General features: G+C 42.8%; 2 protein-coding genes and 1 long non-coding RNA gene across 4 annotated transcripts in view; 2 read left to right on the top strand and 1 right to left on the bottom strand.

Moving 5' to 3' along the window:
* The window catches only part of LOC144458910 (leukocyte elastase inhibitor A-like), a 256,223-nt gene that overhangs the window by 96,045 nt on the left and 143,942 nt on the right, over positions 1-16,236 (bottom strand).
* The window catches only part of LOC144458914 (uncharacterized), a 58,400-nt gene that overhangs the window by 27,643 nt on the left and 14,521 nt on the right, over positions 1-16,236 (top strand). The window lies entirely within an intron of this gene.
* LOC144458901 (leukocyte elastase inhibitor-like) lies at positions 2,070-15,140 on the top strand. Of its 2 annotated transcripts, XM_078162727.1 has the most exons (10): positions 4,210-4,315; positions 4,856-5,043; positions 7,583-7,690; positions 8,559-8,699; positions 11,756-11,873; positions 12,362-12,504; positions 13,670-13,747; positions 14,002-14,091; positions 14,173-14,353; positions 14,582-15,140. In XM_078162727.1, exons 2-10 carry the CDS (start codon positions 4,861-4,863, stop codon positions 14,800-14,802), a joined length of 1,263 nt encoding a protein of 420 aa, XP_078018853.1. In that variant the 5' UTR covers positions 4,210-4,315; positions 4,856-4,860; the 3' UTR covers positions 14,803-15,140. The 2 variants fall into 2 exon arrangements, with proteins under 2 accessions (XP_078018852.1, XP_078018853.1); XM_078162726.1 differs by lacking the exons at positions 4,210-4,315; positions 4,856-5,043 and adding an exon at positions 2,070-2,275.

The following is a 16,236-nucleotide window of genomic DNA, read 5'->3' as shown; positions in this document are numbered from 1 at the left end:
CCCAAGCGTCATCAGTTCAAGTCCCTGTATGAACCAAGTATCGCAGTGGGATTGGTAGCTGGAGAGATGCCAGTTCACCTCCAGGGCACCGCTGGCACGCCACTGAGCAAGGCAATGAACCCCCAGCTGCTCGGGTATCACTCCAAGGCAGCCCCCTCGCTCCAAAATCTTTCTATCTAATGCATGTATAGGTTCTGTTTGTGCATGTGTGTGTATTTTGGGTCTGTGTGAATAAGACAACAGAGTGAAAAGAAATGTAATATCCCCTCTGGAATTAATTAAGTATATCTTCATCTTCTTCTTCTCCTTAAAGCTACAACAAAATGCAGTGACAAGTATGATATTGGCCTCTCAAATGGAGTAGATGAAGTGGAATAAAGGTTTGAAATCGGAGAAAATGGAAGTACTCATGTAAAGTACAAGCACCTTAAAATTTTACTTCAGTACAGTAAATGTGCTAAGTTACATTCCACCAACAAAATTCACTCAAGAAAGGATCATATCGCTCACATTTTGGCTTTCATGCTTTCTTTGCTGATCATTTTTGTGATCTACAAATCAGGAATTGAACCATTCCTCCTCCGATTTTCCGAAGCAGAATGGAATAGATCCCTGTCATTTCTGCTGACGCAGGAAGATAGAATGAGTAATCAAAGCATGTGCAGGCACTTTCACCTGCCACACCCAACCAACGCTGCCAGATAGTTACATGTAGGTAAGAGCTTTCCCAGTGGAAATTTGGATCAGAGCCCTCCTGTCATCTCTAACACCAGTGTGTATGTTCATTCATCTTCTAACCGCTTCATCCTCTTGAGGGTCGCGGGGGGGCTGGAGCCTATCCCAGCTGACATCGGGCAAGAGGCAGGGTACACCCTGGACAGGTCGCCAGACTATCGCAGGGCTGACACATAGAGACAAACAACCATTCACACTCACATTCACACCTACGGACAATTTAGAGTTATCAATTAACCTAGTCCCCAATCTGCATGTCTTTGGACTGTGGGAGGAAGCTGGAGTGCCCGGAGAGAACCCACGCTGACATGGGGAGAACATGCAAACTCCGTACAGAAGGGCTCCCACACCCGGGATTGAACCGGCAACCCTCTTGCTGTGAGGCGACAGTGCTAGCCGCCCAACACCAGTGTGTGTCAGTGCTTTTAAAATTACTTGGAAGATGCCTTTTCAGTCAACTGATCATCACCTGGTGGTGAGTTGGATCAGATAGTGGGGGAGGCTGACAGACCTGGTAAGCCCAAACATGAAATGAGGGTGAATTAGGAATGTCTGGCTGAGGACCCTGGCTGTGAGGTCTTCAACTCCTTCCTCTAGAGGCATTTTCTTTACATCACAGGGGATGCTGGGGGACATGGAGTCCAAGTGGGCCATGTTTAAAGCCTCCACTGTGGAGGCTGCTGCCAAAAGTTGTGGTTGGAAGACTATCAGTGCTTCTTGTGGCGGCAACCTAAGAACCTGCTGGTAGACACTGGCAGTGAAGGAAGCCTTTTAGGTCTGGTTGACCCAGGGATCACCTGAAACAGCAGACGGGTATTGTTTGCCCATAAGGCCAAGCACAAGGGCTGCAGCTGAGGTGGTTGCCAAAGCAAAAACCCAGATGTAGGAGGAATTTGGGGAGGCTATAGAGAAGGACTTTTGCTTGGCCTCATGAAAGTTCTGGGAAATCATTAGACACCTCAGGAGGGAAAGCAGGGCTGCTCTCAGGCTGTGTTCAGCAGGGGAGGACAACTGCTGACACGGACTGGGGTTATTATCAAATGGTAGAAAGAGCATGTAGAGGAACCTGAAGGTAAGGGGATTTGTCTTGACATGTCTGGGAGGTGATAGCATTGTTGGAAGGGACACTCCCAAGTTGTATAAAACATAAGTACGAAACAGTTAAAGGTTTGCAAAAGCTGCTTAAATTCATATTATATGTTATTAAGAGATTGATGCCTACCTATTTAAACTTTTTAAAAGCTAATTGTGTTTCACTCAGTCAGAGAAACATATCTTGTCTTATTTAACTTTTCAGGTAAAATATATGCAACAGTTTATAGTGTGATGAATAATGCTTTGCTCTGTTTCAGACAAAATGGAGACAAGAGCCCCATCCAAGATAACCAAGGCCAACACCACCTTCCTTCTGGCTTTATTCAAAAAGCTGAGCAATGAAGACAAGACCGGGAATATCTTCTTCTCCCCGTTCAGCATCTCTTCAGCCCTGGCTATGGTGATGATGGGGGCCGGGGGCAACACGGCCACACAGATGTCCAAGGTACAGTACACACACACACACACACACACACACACACACACACACTGTGGAAGTGAACAGAGTTACAGTTCTCATGGTATCACACCCATTTGGGTGTGTTTATACAAGCATGACATCAAATGTCTTTGAAAGATGGTTGATCTGGTTCATCAAGGCGTTGGAGGCGTGTCAGCCAAAACAGCCTCACAATGTCCAGAGGCTTTAGCGTCTCAGGGAGAAGCTCACCCACATCTGGCGCCCTGCCAGGGATATTCCCCTGAGTCTTCAGACTCTGCCCCCTCCACAGAAGATGTGGTGGTCTGGTTCAGGTTCCTCTACATGCTCTTTCTACCATTTGATAATAACCCCAGTCCGTGTCAGCAGTTGTCCTCCCCTGCTGAACACAGCCTGAGAGCAGCCCTGCTTTCCCTCCTGAGGTGTCTAATGGTTTCCCAGAACTTTCATGAGGCCAAGCAAAAGGGCTGCAGTTGAGGTGGTTGCCAAAGCAAAAACTCAGATTTAGGAGGAATTTGGGGAGGCTATAGAGAAGGACTTTTGCTTGGCCTCATGAAAGTTCTGGGAAACCATTAGACACCTCAGGAGGGAAAGCAGGGCTGCTCTCAGGCTGTGTTCAGCAGGGGAGGACAACTGCTGACACGGACTGGGGTTATTATCAAATGGTAGAAAGAGCATGTAGAGGAACCTGAACCAGACCACCACATTTTCTGTGGAGGGGGCAGAGTCTGAAGACTCAGGGGAATATCCCTGGCAGGGCACCAGATGTGGGTGAGCTTCTCCCTGAGACGCTAAAGCCTCTGGACATTGTGAGGCTGTTTTGGCTGACACGCCTCCAACACCTTGATGAACCAGATCAACCATCTTTCAAAGACATTTGATGTCATGCTTGTATAAACACACCCAAATGGGTGTGATACCATGAGAACTGTAACTCTGTTCACTTCCACAGTGTGTGTGTGTGTGTGTGTGTGTGTGTGTGTGTGTGTGTACTGTACCTTGGACATCTGTGTGGCCGTGTTGCCCCCGGCCCCCCCGGTACACCCTGGACAGGTCGCCAGACTATCGCAGGGCTGACACATTGAGGCAAACAACCATTCACGCTCACATTCACACCTACGGACAATTTAGAGTTACCAATTAACCTAGTCCCCAATCTGCATGTCTTTGGACTGTGGGAGGAAGCCGGAGTGCCCGGAGAGAACCCACGCTGACACGGGGAGAACATGCAAACTCCGCACAGAAGGGTTCCCACGCCCGGGATCAAACCGGCAACCCTCTTGCTGTGAGGCGAGAGTGCTAACCACCACACCACCGTGCTGCCCTGTCTTCGTTCAATTATGCAAAAATTTGTATCTGTCCCTCACAATTGCTTCAAGATCCATAGTGATGGAGCTTTTGCAGCCGTAGCACCTAAATGTTGGAATGCTCTGCCTGTTCCCACACGGCCTGCTGGGTCTGTGGTTTCTTTTAAAAGCCAACTAAAGACACACCTGTTTAGACAGGCATTTGGGTAACTTGTATACAGTTAGGGTTAGTTTATTGTATATTACTGATTAGTTTGACTTTATGATCAATGGATACATTGCTGCTTGTTTTTTGTAACTGTCTTGTAAGGTGTCCTTGAGTGCTTTTGAAAGACACCTAGAAATAAAATGCATTATTATTATTATTATTATTATTATTATTATTATATAAACTATTGCAATCTATCAACTAACCAACTGTAGACTACACCTTGTCTTCACCTCAGCATCCATGCATCCATCCATCCATACATACATAAATCCATTCATTATGTTGGGTGTTTGTGTTTGCAGACTCTTGCAAAGCACACCCATTGCACAAGACAAAGCAAAATATGGGTGGGTGTGACTTTCACTGATGGGTGTGATTTCCAGACGCTGTCTCAAGCTGCAGCCTGACTTGCACTTGGGTGTGTCAATAGTGTCAATATAAAATAACAGAGATGTCTCAAACAGAACATATCCTCCTGTAACTGAATCATTCCAGATCACCTGTTCCCTCGAAGAAGAGTCACTGTCAGTAAGTACAGAATGTGCCTTCTTGTCATTTGATTTTAATGATAGGAGTGATGGCAAAATAAAACAGGGGTGAACCAGGCTTTATGCAGCCAGTGTCCTTCTGATTAATGTCTTTTTCATGTGGTTTCCAAAGACAACAGTGGTGGAGTACTGATGAGCAACATCTGTGTGATTTTACTGAGTTTGGTGAGATTTCACATTTGTTTAACAATCTAAATCGATTCAGATTTATCAGTGAGTAAAAAGTTAAGGGAAAAGAAGGTAAGGGGATTTGTCTTGACATGTCTGGGAGGTGATAGCATTGTTGGAAGGGACACTCCCAAGTTGTATAAAACATAAGTACGAAACAGTTAAAGGTTTGCAAAAGCTGCTTAAATTCATATTATATGTTATTAAGAGATTGATGCCTACCTATTTAAACTTTTTAAAAGCTAATTGTGTTTCACTCAGTCAGAGAAACATATCTTGTCTTATTTAACTTTTCAGGTAAAATATATGCAACAGTTTATAGTGTGATGAATAATGCTTTGCTCTGTTTCAGACAAAATGGAGACAAGAGCCCCATCCAAGATAACCAAGGCCAACACCACCTTCCTTCTGGCTTTATTCAAAAAGCTGAGCAATGAAGACAAGACCGGGAATATCTTCTTCTCCCCGTTCAGCATCTCTTCAGCCCTGGCTATGGTGATGATGGGGGCCGGGGGCAACACGGCCAGACAGATATCCAAGGTACAGTACACACACACACACACACACACACACACACTGTGGAAGTGAACAGAGTTACAGTTCTCATGGTATCAGACCCATTTGGGTGTGTTTATACAAGCATGACATCAAATGTCTTTGAAAGATAGTTGATCTGGTTCATCAAGGTGTTGGAGGCGTGTCAGCCAAAACAGCCTCACAATGTCCAGAAGCTCACCCACATCTGGTGCCCTGCCAGGGATATTCCCCCGAGTCTTCAGACTCTGCCCCCTCCACAGAAGATGTGGTGGTCTGGTTCAGGTTCCTCTACATGCTCTTTCTACCATTTGATAATAACCCCAGTCCGTGTCAGCAGTTGTCCTCCCCTGCTGAACACAGCCTGAGAGCAACCCTGCTTTCCCTCCTGAGGTGTCTAATGGTTTCCCAGAACTTTCATGAGGCCAAGCAAAAGTCCTTCTCTATAGCCTCCCCAAAATACAGAAAATGCCTCTAGAGGAAGGAGTTGAAGACCTCACAGCCAGGGTCCTCAGCCAGACATTCCTAATTCACCCTCATTTCATGTTTGGGCTTACCAGGTCTGTCAGCCTCCCCCACTATCTGATCCAACTCACCACCAGGTGATGATCAGTTGACTGAAAAGGCATCTTCCAAGTAATTTTAAAAGCACTGACACACACTGGTGTTGGGCGGCTAGCACTGTCGCCTCACAGCAAGAGGGTTGCCGGTTCAATCCCGGGTGTGGGAGCCCTTCTGTACGGAGTTTGCATGTTCTCCCCATGTCAGCGTGGGTTCTCTCCGGGCACTCCAGCTTCCTCCCACAGTCCAAAGACATGCAGATTGGGGACTAGGTTAATTGATAACTCTAAATTGTCCGTAGGTGTGAATGTGAGTGTGAATGGTTGTTTGTCTCTATGTGTCAGCCCTGCGATAGTCTGGCGACCTGTCCAGGGTGTACCCTGCCTCTTGCCCGATGTCAGCTGGGATAGGCTCCAGCCCCCCCGCGACCCTCAAGAGGATGAAGCGGTTAGAAGATGAATGAACATACACACTGGTGTTAGAGATGACAGGAGGGCTCTGATCCAAATTTCCACTGGGAAAGCTCTTACCTACATGTAACTATCTGGCAGCGTTGGTTGGGTGTGGCAGGTGAAAGTGCCTGCACATGCTTTGATTACTCATTCTATCTTCCTGCTTCAGCAGAAATGACAGGGATCTATTCCATTCTGCTTCGGAAAATCGGAGGAGGAATGGTTCAATTCCTGATTTGTAGATCACAAAAATGATCAGCAAAGAAAGCATGAAAGCCAAAATGTGAGCGATATGATCCTTTCTTGAGTGAATTTTGTTGGTGGAATGTAACTTAGCACATTTACTGTACTGAAGTAAAATTTTAAGGTGCTTGTACTTTACATGAGTACTTCCATTTTCTCCGACTTCAAACCTTTATTCCACTTCATCTACTCCATTTGAGAGGCCAATATCATACTTGTCACTGCATTTTGTTGTAGCTTTAAGGAGAAGAAGAAGATGAAGATATACTTAATTAATTCCAGAGGGGATATTACATTTCTTTTCACTCTGTTGTCTTATTCACACAGACCCAAAATACACACACATGCACAAACAGAACCTATACATGCATTAGATAGAAAGATTTTGGAGCGAGGGGGCTGCCTTGGAGTGATACCCGAGCAGCTGGGGGTTCATTGCCTTGCTCAGTGGCGTGCCAGCGGTGCCCTGGAGGTGAACTGGCACCTCTCCAGCTACCAATCCCACTGCGATACTTGGTTCATACAGGGACTTGAACTGATGACCCTCCAGTTCCCAAGCCACCCCCAAAGTTACCCTCTAGTTGCCAGTTAATTTTTCTTACTCTCATTTTGTTTTTAATACTTCCGTTCATTTACCTTTTACAGAATTGTATTGCACTTTTACTAAAGGATGTGAAAACTTCTTCCAGCACTCAAAAAGTTTGACCACTTGCAGCCACTGTCCAGATTTGAGTGACCCCAGAACAAAACTGTGCTGTTAAAGCAGCGTACTTTGCAAATTACAAAAGAAATTTGAGATTAAGCAAACAAGCCATGATCATTCTGTATTACACACCCTTGCACCTGGGAGATAATAAAGGGAAATAGGAATGGGAGTTGCAGAGATGGTTGCTTCATCATTTGATTTATTTCATAATTATTTGATTTTATCAGATAAACTTTAAACCAGATAGCCTGGTTTGAATGAATTGTGCCTTCTTTGGCTTTGTACCCAATGACAGCCTCACAGTTTATTGTTAATAGTGGTAATACATTGTGGTAAATGTTAACGGTTGACCATTTACAGTTAACAAGAGGGCATTAGCCCTGGGAGTGAGTGAGTTAGGCGTTAGTTGTGGTGAAGACAACGTGTCTGCACATGTATGCCTTGGTGTGTGTGTCTGCGATTCAACAAGAGGGCGTGGAGAGGTTTATTACACAAGTTAGTCACCAGAGAGTGCAGTTGCACACACACACGCACACACACACAAAGTTATCTTAATAAGAGAAACTATCATTTACATCCCCAGGTCCTCTGCTTCACTGAGGAACAGCAACCGGCATCGGAGGAGGCACAGCCAACAGATGGGCGGTCTGCGATGCAGTCGCAGACGCAGATGCCAGACTATCTGCTCAAGGTGATAGGAAACCCAAAATAAAGGGAATGATTAATGATTAAACTTGGTGATGTCACCTGGTGAGGAAGTCTGAGATTTTGGTTCCAGAGTATTTTATACTTCATTTCCCACTGCTCCACTGCCCACTGCTTGCTAATTCTGATACCTTGCTGCAGCTTTGATTTAGGAATATTAAGTGTAATGTGAAGCTTAAAACAACAAAACAATCAGATTTATGCAGCAGATGGGAAATTCAGTGTTTTGGCACCGTAACAAAAGCACTCCACCCTAACTTTTCTTTGGTCCATGATAAAGTAAAACAACAAAATGGTGGGTAAATGAGTGAATTCTAAAAAAAAACTCCCCACAGGTTATTTTATGTGAATGTTATAGCTGTTAAAGCTTGTTAAAGTTTGGTCTGGTTTTGCCTTCTTCCACTTTCTTTTCAAAAGGTGCCGAAAGTCTCATAAAGAAAAAGTTAAGTTAAGTTCAGTTCAGTTAAGTTATTAAAAGTCATGGGAGGTTTTGCAGAAAGTCATTCTATCTACAGTAAATGATGAGAACAATGTCTCCAAAATCATCCATTTTATGTCACTATCACTGGGCAGCATTTAGCACATACACAATGGCCACTATGGTAGCATTATTCAAAAAGAAAAGACTGACCATGTAATAAAAGTGCAAAAAGTTTAATTTTCTCTCTCCATAATGGTTGCCTCTGAGTGCAGTGTATGCAACGCTGTAGCACGGAGCACCAGCATTACCAATGATTATGGTGTCTATTCTCATCATTTAACAGTCACACAATCCCAATGACCCATATTAATGTTGTCTTTTCTCTGGCTCAGTGTGTCTCTGTAACACTCAGTTCTTCTCTGGCTGTTTGCAGCACCTGAAACCCCAGGATGATGAAGAAAATGTCCACAGCAGGTTTGCCAAGCTGCTGGCTGCCATCAACAAGCCAGATGACGCCTATGCTCTCAGCACTGCTAACAGGCTGTATGGGGAGAAGACCTTTGAGTTTAAAGAGGTATGTGTATGTGAGCCTGTTGTGCTCAGACACCGATGAAGCAAAGCTGTTTTAGTTTTAAGGCCCAGACAAGAGTTTCTAGTATCTTAGTACTGTAGTAACACTTCTTACACACATATATACAGTGCAGGCCAAAAGTTTGGACACACCTTCTCATTCAATGCGTTTTCTTTATTTTCATGACTATTTACATTGTAGATTCTCACTGAAGGCATCAAAACTATGAATGAACACATGTGGAGTTATGTACTTAACAAAAAAAGGTGAAATAACTGAAAACATGTTTTATATTCTAGTTTCTTCAAAATAGCCACCCTTTGCTCTGATTACTGCTTTGCACACTCTTGGCATTCTCTCCATGAGCTTCAAGAGGTAGTCACCTGAAATGGTTTCCACTTCACAGGTGTGCCTTATCAGGGTTAATTAGTGGAATTTCTTGCTTTATCAATGGGGTTGGGACCATCAGTTGTGTTGTGCAGAAGTCAGGTTAATACACAGCCGACAGCCCTATTGGACAACTGTTAAAATTCATATTATGGCAAGAACCAATCAGCTAACTAAAGAAAAACCAGTGGCCATCATTACTCTAAGAAATGAAGGTCAGTCAGTCCGGAAAATTGCAAAAACTTTAAATGTGTCCCCAAGTGGAGTCGCAAAAACCATCAAGTGCTACAACGAAACTGGCACACATGAGGACCGACCCAGGAAAGGAAGACCAAGAGTCACCTCTGCTTCTGAGGATAAGTTCATCCGAGTCACCAGCCTCAGAAATCGCAAGTTAACAGCAGCTCAGATCAGAGACCAGATGAATGCCACACAGAGTTCTAGCAGCAGACCCATCTCTAGAACAACTGTTAAGAGGAGACTGCGCCAATCAGGCCTTCATGGTCAAATAGCTGCTAGGAAACCACTGCTAAGGAGAGGCAACAAGCAGAAGAGATTTGTTTGGGCCAAGAAACACAAGGAATGGACATTAGACCAGTGGAAATCTGTGCTTTGGTCTGATGAGTCCAAATTTGAGATCTTTGGTTCCAACCGCCGTGTCTTTGTGAGACGCAGAAAAGGTGAACGGATGGATTCCACATGCCTGGTTCCCACTGTGAAGCATGGAGGAGGAGGTGTGATGGTGTGGGGGTGTTTTGCTGGTGACACTGTTGGGGATTTATTCAAAATTGAAGGCACACTGAACCAGCATGGCTACCACAGCATCCTGCAGCGACATGCCATCCCATCCGGTTTGCGTTTAGTTGGACGATCATTTATTTTTCAACAGGACAATGACCCCAAACACACCTCCAGGCTGTGTAAGGGCTATTTGACCAAGAAGGAGAGTGATGGAGTGCTGCGGCAGATGACCTGACCTCCACAGTCACCGGACCTGAACCCAATCGAGATGGTTTGGGGTGAGCTGGACCGCAGAGTGAAGGCAAAGGGGCCAACAAGTGCTAAACACCTCTGGGAACTCCTTCAAGACTGTTGGAAAACCATTTCAGGTGACTACCTCTTAAAGTTCATCGAGAGAATGCCAAGAGTGTGCAAAGCAGTAATCAGAGCAAAGGGTGGCTATTTTGAAGAAACTAGAATATAAAACATGTTTTCAGTTATTTCACCTTTTTTTGTTAAGTACATAACTCCACATGTGTTCATTCATAGTTTTGATGCCTTCAGTGAGAATCTACAATGTAAATAGTCATGAAAATAAAGAAAACGCATTGAATGAGAAGGTGTGTCCAAACTTTTGGCCTGTACTGTATATATATATATATATATGTATATATATATATATATATATATATATACATTTGAATATTTTGCCAGATATTTAATACTCTATTGTTTTTAAAACTGGGTCCAGTAAGTGACCCTGTCCCTAGGAACCCACTGGCTATTCTGGTTGGTACAGGTTGTGAATGTTAAATTGTTGTTATTGTACTTAGTGTTCCTATAATTTGAAGCATTTTCCGGCACAAGAATTTCCTTTGGGATAAATAAAGTTCCATTGAATTGAATTGACGTACAAAACCAACATCAAAGATCTTGTGGCAATAAGGCTGACTGTTGCGTCGCATCATGTTGCCTGTGCCTCGGCCAGAGTTTCACTGAATACACTGCAAAGACTACAGTCAGCGGCCAACTAGCACGAACGTTGTGAGCCTGCGTGAGAGGAAATAACGCTCCATAGCAGCAGGCAGTGATAGTCTGTTCGTCATAACAAAAAGGGTGACTGGAAAACTGATAGGACGGATTCGAGAGGCTAGTTAGCCTGTTGGCTCATTAACACAAACAATTATAAACCATTTCTGCCAAAGAGTTCAATAGCGCAAAAAAATAATTGTACCTCATAGAGCATGTTGGTTGACTTTAGCTTTTTACTTTTCTCACTTCATTTCTTTTCCTGCACACTGAGCTGAAGTCAGAGTGACTTCATTCAGCGACAGGCTCTGCCCAAATCTACCACTGCCCGGGTAACAGACGCTTACCAACAGCTCGGCAGCTGACCATCAAAGTAGGCTATAAGAAGAGAGATACTTACTTGTATACAATATAAAGCGTATAGATTTGATAAATGCTAGGTAAACCATCTGTATCTACATAACATATTACTTGACTGAGTTTTTTTAAACTGTTCATATGATTTCATTTCTGGTTATGGTGGTGAAACTGTTGGATTTTTCAGACTTTAGAGTTTCAATTCAGCCTTAAAGTTTGCACAGTATACCTTTTACTTGTGTAAACTCCTGCCATACAGTTGCAGTAAAAAAGTGGCACCTGTGTTGCTCAACCAGCTAACTCTATGATTATGTGATCATTCAACAACCAGAAACCATTAAACCGTAAAATTAAAATGCAAAAGTTGAAGGAACTGAATGCGACTAATGATTGATTGACCAGCCCTGTTCTCTGGGATTAACATATCCATCCTGTGTTCAAAGAACTAAAAACTGTCAACATTCAACTGAAATTCATGCCAATAAAATAGTCGTCTATTTCTTGACATCTCTCGTGTTTGTTAATGGATTAATGTGAGTATTTCACTGTGCTTTTTATGATTCCAGGAGTTCTTAGCAGAAACCCAAAAACACTACCAAGCCGAGCTGGAGCCTGTGGACTTTATAAAAGAGTATGAAGCAGCCAGGGTCCACATCAATGAGTGGGTTGAGGAGCAGACAAAAGGTAGATCTCATATTGACACACTTATCACATAGACTGAAATTGTTGGCCCCCACCCAAGCCTTTTACACCTCAAATTTGACCGAACTTTGGATGAAAACATTACTAGAGCTGCCTGTGTCTCCTTCTTAAAGATGTACTTTGCAAGATTTTCCATAAAAATCAATTTATAGACTCACAATGAAATAATCCCTCTCTGCCCTCTGCCTGTATTTCCTTTTTATTTTCTGTGTTCAGGATGTTTTTGGGTGTGTAGCTGCACAGCGTTTGGGTGAGGTCATGGCTTTATAAAAAGGTAGCCACCAGGTGACACTATAAGCAGCAGGCATCCAAGAGACACAGTGCCAAAAAAACACAAATATAGCGAGGCGAAAGGCCAAACAGAAGTGAATCTGTGGTTGGTGGTAGGGTTGGCTGCCTAGCATGTTTATAAAAAATTACTGACAATCCTGCATAGTACCTTCAGTGATTTGCTCATTACTCTTCACAAGGTAAAATCAAGGACTTGCTGGTAGAGGGCATGTTGGACGACAGGACCAAGCTGGTACTGGTCAATGCCATCTACTTCAAAGGCTTCTGGAACCAAAAGTTCAACAAGGATGAGACTGTTGATGCTCAGTTTAGAATTAACAAGGTAACCCTGCACAAAAACAGCTCAAAGTGGAGAAACACCTGAAGAACAAAAGCAGCACTCTGCGCACAGTTAACCTGAGCTCTGTAATGCTGTAGCTGGCATGTGCAGGGCACTCTAATCATAGACCATTACAAAGCTGTGTTTATTTTTCTGGACGGGATTTTTAAGCTTGAAAGTGATCTGTCTTTAAGTTTTAAAAAGTTTGTGGTTTGATCTGCCGTAGCTCAGTGAAACCACTGGTGTGCAAACTGCAGCAGACTAGAAAAGATTTTATCCAAGTTCTTCCCCAAATAAGAAATAGTTTGGGAACAATGCCAGCATTCTTGTTGGTCATAGAATTTCAGGGATATCCTTGAATTACATCCTGGAGCTGTGTTGATATGACACCCCATCCCCGCTGCAATTACACTCTTGATGCCAGAGCATTTCGGGAGTTTTCATCTGAGAAAACGACTTAAGCCCCTTTCCAAAACCCACTAACACCCACTAACATCTGGCTTTTGTATTTAATGGGAAAGATTACAATCGGCTTTCTCTCCCACGACAAATGACTACGCAGAAGTGATGGGTATTTATCAGCTCAGGCTGTTCTCAAGCACCATGCATACATTTTCCTATGAAAAGGAATGCACTGAATATCGCACATATCCCTCGTAATCATGATCCAGTAATCTGTGTATAACCCACGTGCTGGGGAAGGCTGCAATCATGTGACCAATCCGCTGTAGGAAGCAAAGAATAAAGAGGGAGGCAGTTTGGGGAGGTGGATGTGTCAGATAAAACAACTTTGCCCAGAAGACTGGGGTTTGTAACTATATGAAGTTTGAATCATCGCACATCCTCACCGTGTTTCTTTCCTAAACATAACATAGTCTATTGCCTATTTTTAGCTGGTTTTCTGGGATTTAAAAACAACAACACTGATTTTGATGGAAAACATGGTATTAGCATGTCTTGTGAAAAGTTTTACCAGACTGAAAAATGCAAAGACATCAGGCATTCACTATAGAAATGAAATGTTTTGAGTCTGTCTAGTGATAGAAAACCAGAGATATGCTCATAAACTCAGGTCAGAACTATGATATACAGATCATTATTTTGATGCATGATGTGATGATAACTCACTTTAAAAAAGAATGCTTGTTCTGTTTGCCTCTGTCTTTAGAGTGACACTAAGCCGGTGAAGATGATGAGCCAGAGAAGTGAATTCCTTTTCATCGTGGTTCCTGATCCCAGTTTCAAGGTAAAGTCCATGTTTTACATCAGTATGGTTTTGCCCATTCTATTAAATACAGTGGACAGATTGACCATGATACAAAGAACAGTTGGTTTCATTTTGATAATGACTGAAACCATCAGACTTATGGTTTTTACCATAATTTCCATACGTAACTAATAGAGACGGGAGCTTTTTTTCTCCAAATACCAACGTGTTTCTCAGGATGAATAAATCAGATTATTTTAAAATGAAATGAAAACCTCAATGTGTTTGGACAGATCCTAGAGATGCACTATAAAGGAGAAGAGCTCAGCATGCTCATCTTCCTGCCCAATGACATAGAGGACGACACAACAGGCTTGGAGAAGGTAGGACACATATGCACATACAGTGAACAAATGCACCATTATAAACAGACAGACTAATAATCTATACTGTATTCACACTAGCTGGAGGCGCAGCTGACCTATGAGAAATTTGTGGAGTGGACTCGTTCAGACCTGATGCGTAAAACTGATGTTAAAGTGGGTCTACCTCGATTCAAGCTGGAGGAGACCTACGACATGAAAAATATCCTGGTCAACATGGGCATGGTGGACGCATTTGATGTCAGAAAGAGTGACTTTTCGGGTGAGACACAAACTGCATTCCTATTTTAGGAGCACAACATACGTGACCAAAAAAAGAAATCCAAACATCATAGAAAACCCACACCCAAACAAAAATGTTGTTAAATGCACTTGAAAATTAAACAAGCACAACGAAAAACAAGAGCCAGTAATGCAAAACACAAGGTAGCCTGCATCTCTCATTTAGTGTGCATGATAAAGCAATGGACTCTCTCTGCTCTGCTAACAGGCCTTTCCACAGCCAACAACCTGGTACTGTCAAAAGTCGTTCACAAGAGTTTCGTGGATGTCAATGAGGAGGGAACTGAGGCTGCTGCTGGCTCTGGTGCCTCTATAAAAATTCGCTCTCTTCCATCCATGTTCGTCGCAGACCACCCCTTCCTCTTCTTCATCCGACATAACCCGACCAACAGCATTCTCTTTGCTGGCCGATACTGCTCTCCGGAGTAAGCACTGCTGTGTGTGCTGCAGACGTGGATGTCAAACCAAACCATCCCTCCTTCATAAAATCAAGAGACACATTTAAAGAGACATTTTTTTGGTCACTCTGTCTCTTTTTGGTTGTTTTGTGTCTCTTTTTGGTCATTTTGCATTTGTTTGTGTCTCTTTGCAGATGTTTTACATCTCTTTTTGGTTATTTTCTCTCCCTTTATGGTCACTCTGTGCATCTTTAGTCATTTTTATCTCTTTGTGGTTGTTTTGTGCCTCTTTGTACTCAATATGCATCTGTAAGGGGGGTGAAGGGATCAGTGTATTTTGAATAAAAAGGATTCTTTGGATCAAGTGGAGAGCAAACTGGATAACCAATGTGTACAAAAATGTACTGATAAATTACAATAAAACCCAGGCTAAAAACAATTGAAACTTACAAGAAATTAAAATGTCCTAAAAAGAGCAAGTTTAAAACAGTCCTTTAAAATGGCCTAAAATGATATGTAATTTCAAATGTCTTAATTTGGGGGAGCAGATTCATCGATGCTGGGGAACACTGTCCTTGTGGCAGGACCGCACCAACTTGTCTCTCTGCCACCATACCCTGAGGCCCTCATAAAAAAAAATAAAAAAAAAAAAAAAAAAAAACAGGAGAGAGAGAGAGAGAGAGAGATGAGCTGTAATAACAAATCCAACAAGCCTGGGCCGACTTTGTTTCTTTTCCACAGAACTTTCAATAATGGGCAGTTATGGTACTCACGCTCACGTCATTTTACGATGCTGGAGCACCGCTCTGTCCTGCCCCAGGTTGGCGGCTCCTCCTTGCCCCCTTGTTAGCCTCGCTGCTTTACACAGTTCTTTTGCTTCTCCCAACATGGCTTCCCTGGCACCTCTGTATAGCAGCTGTTTTGTCTTCTCCTCCCTAGCGCACCATTTGCTGCTCCTCCTGCATCCTTGCGCTTCACTGATTAAAACAAAGGGTTTATACAAAAAGGTAAAAGCTCACAGATGCAGGTATTTACACTAATCAGGTCACTTCTGCTGGCCTGGAGTAAAAACACATTAAAAAGTAGCAGATGCAATTTCACAATAAAAGCATGCAAATAAAACTGAACACTGGAGTAAAATAATTTAAAACAATATGTAAAACAACTAAATAGAAGATAACCACTGCAAAAAAATATGAAAAGCACAACATGCATGAAATCTAAATATAATAATAATAATAAATTTTATTTGTAACGCACTTTATATTTAACGAAAAATCTCAAAGTGCTACAACAGCAAGAAAAGAAAAAATAAGTTAAAACAAGAGTTAAAAGCAGTTATCAAAGTAACACGAGCAAAAATGACAGATTAAAAGATTTTTTAAAAAGGTACGTTTTAAGGCCCTTTTTAAAACAATCAATTGACTGTGGAACCCTCAGGTGTTCTGGGAGGGTGTTCCACAGT

This window comes from Epinephelus lanceolatus, chromosome 20, assembly GCF_041903045.1.
Source record: "Epinephelus lanceolatus isolate andai-2023 chromosome 20, ASM4190304v1, whole genome shotgun sequence".
Classification (NCBI taxonomy): domain Eukaryota; kingdom Metazoa; phylum Chordata; class Actinopteri; order Perciformes; family Serranidae; genus Epinephelus; species Epinephelus lanceolatus.
Note: the sequence above shows the minus strand (reverse complement) of the source record. Positions and strands in the feature narration are given on the sequence as shown.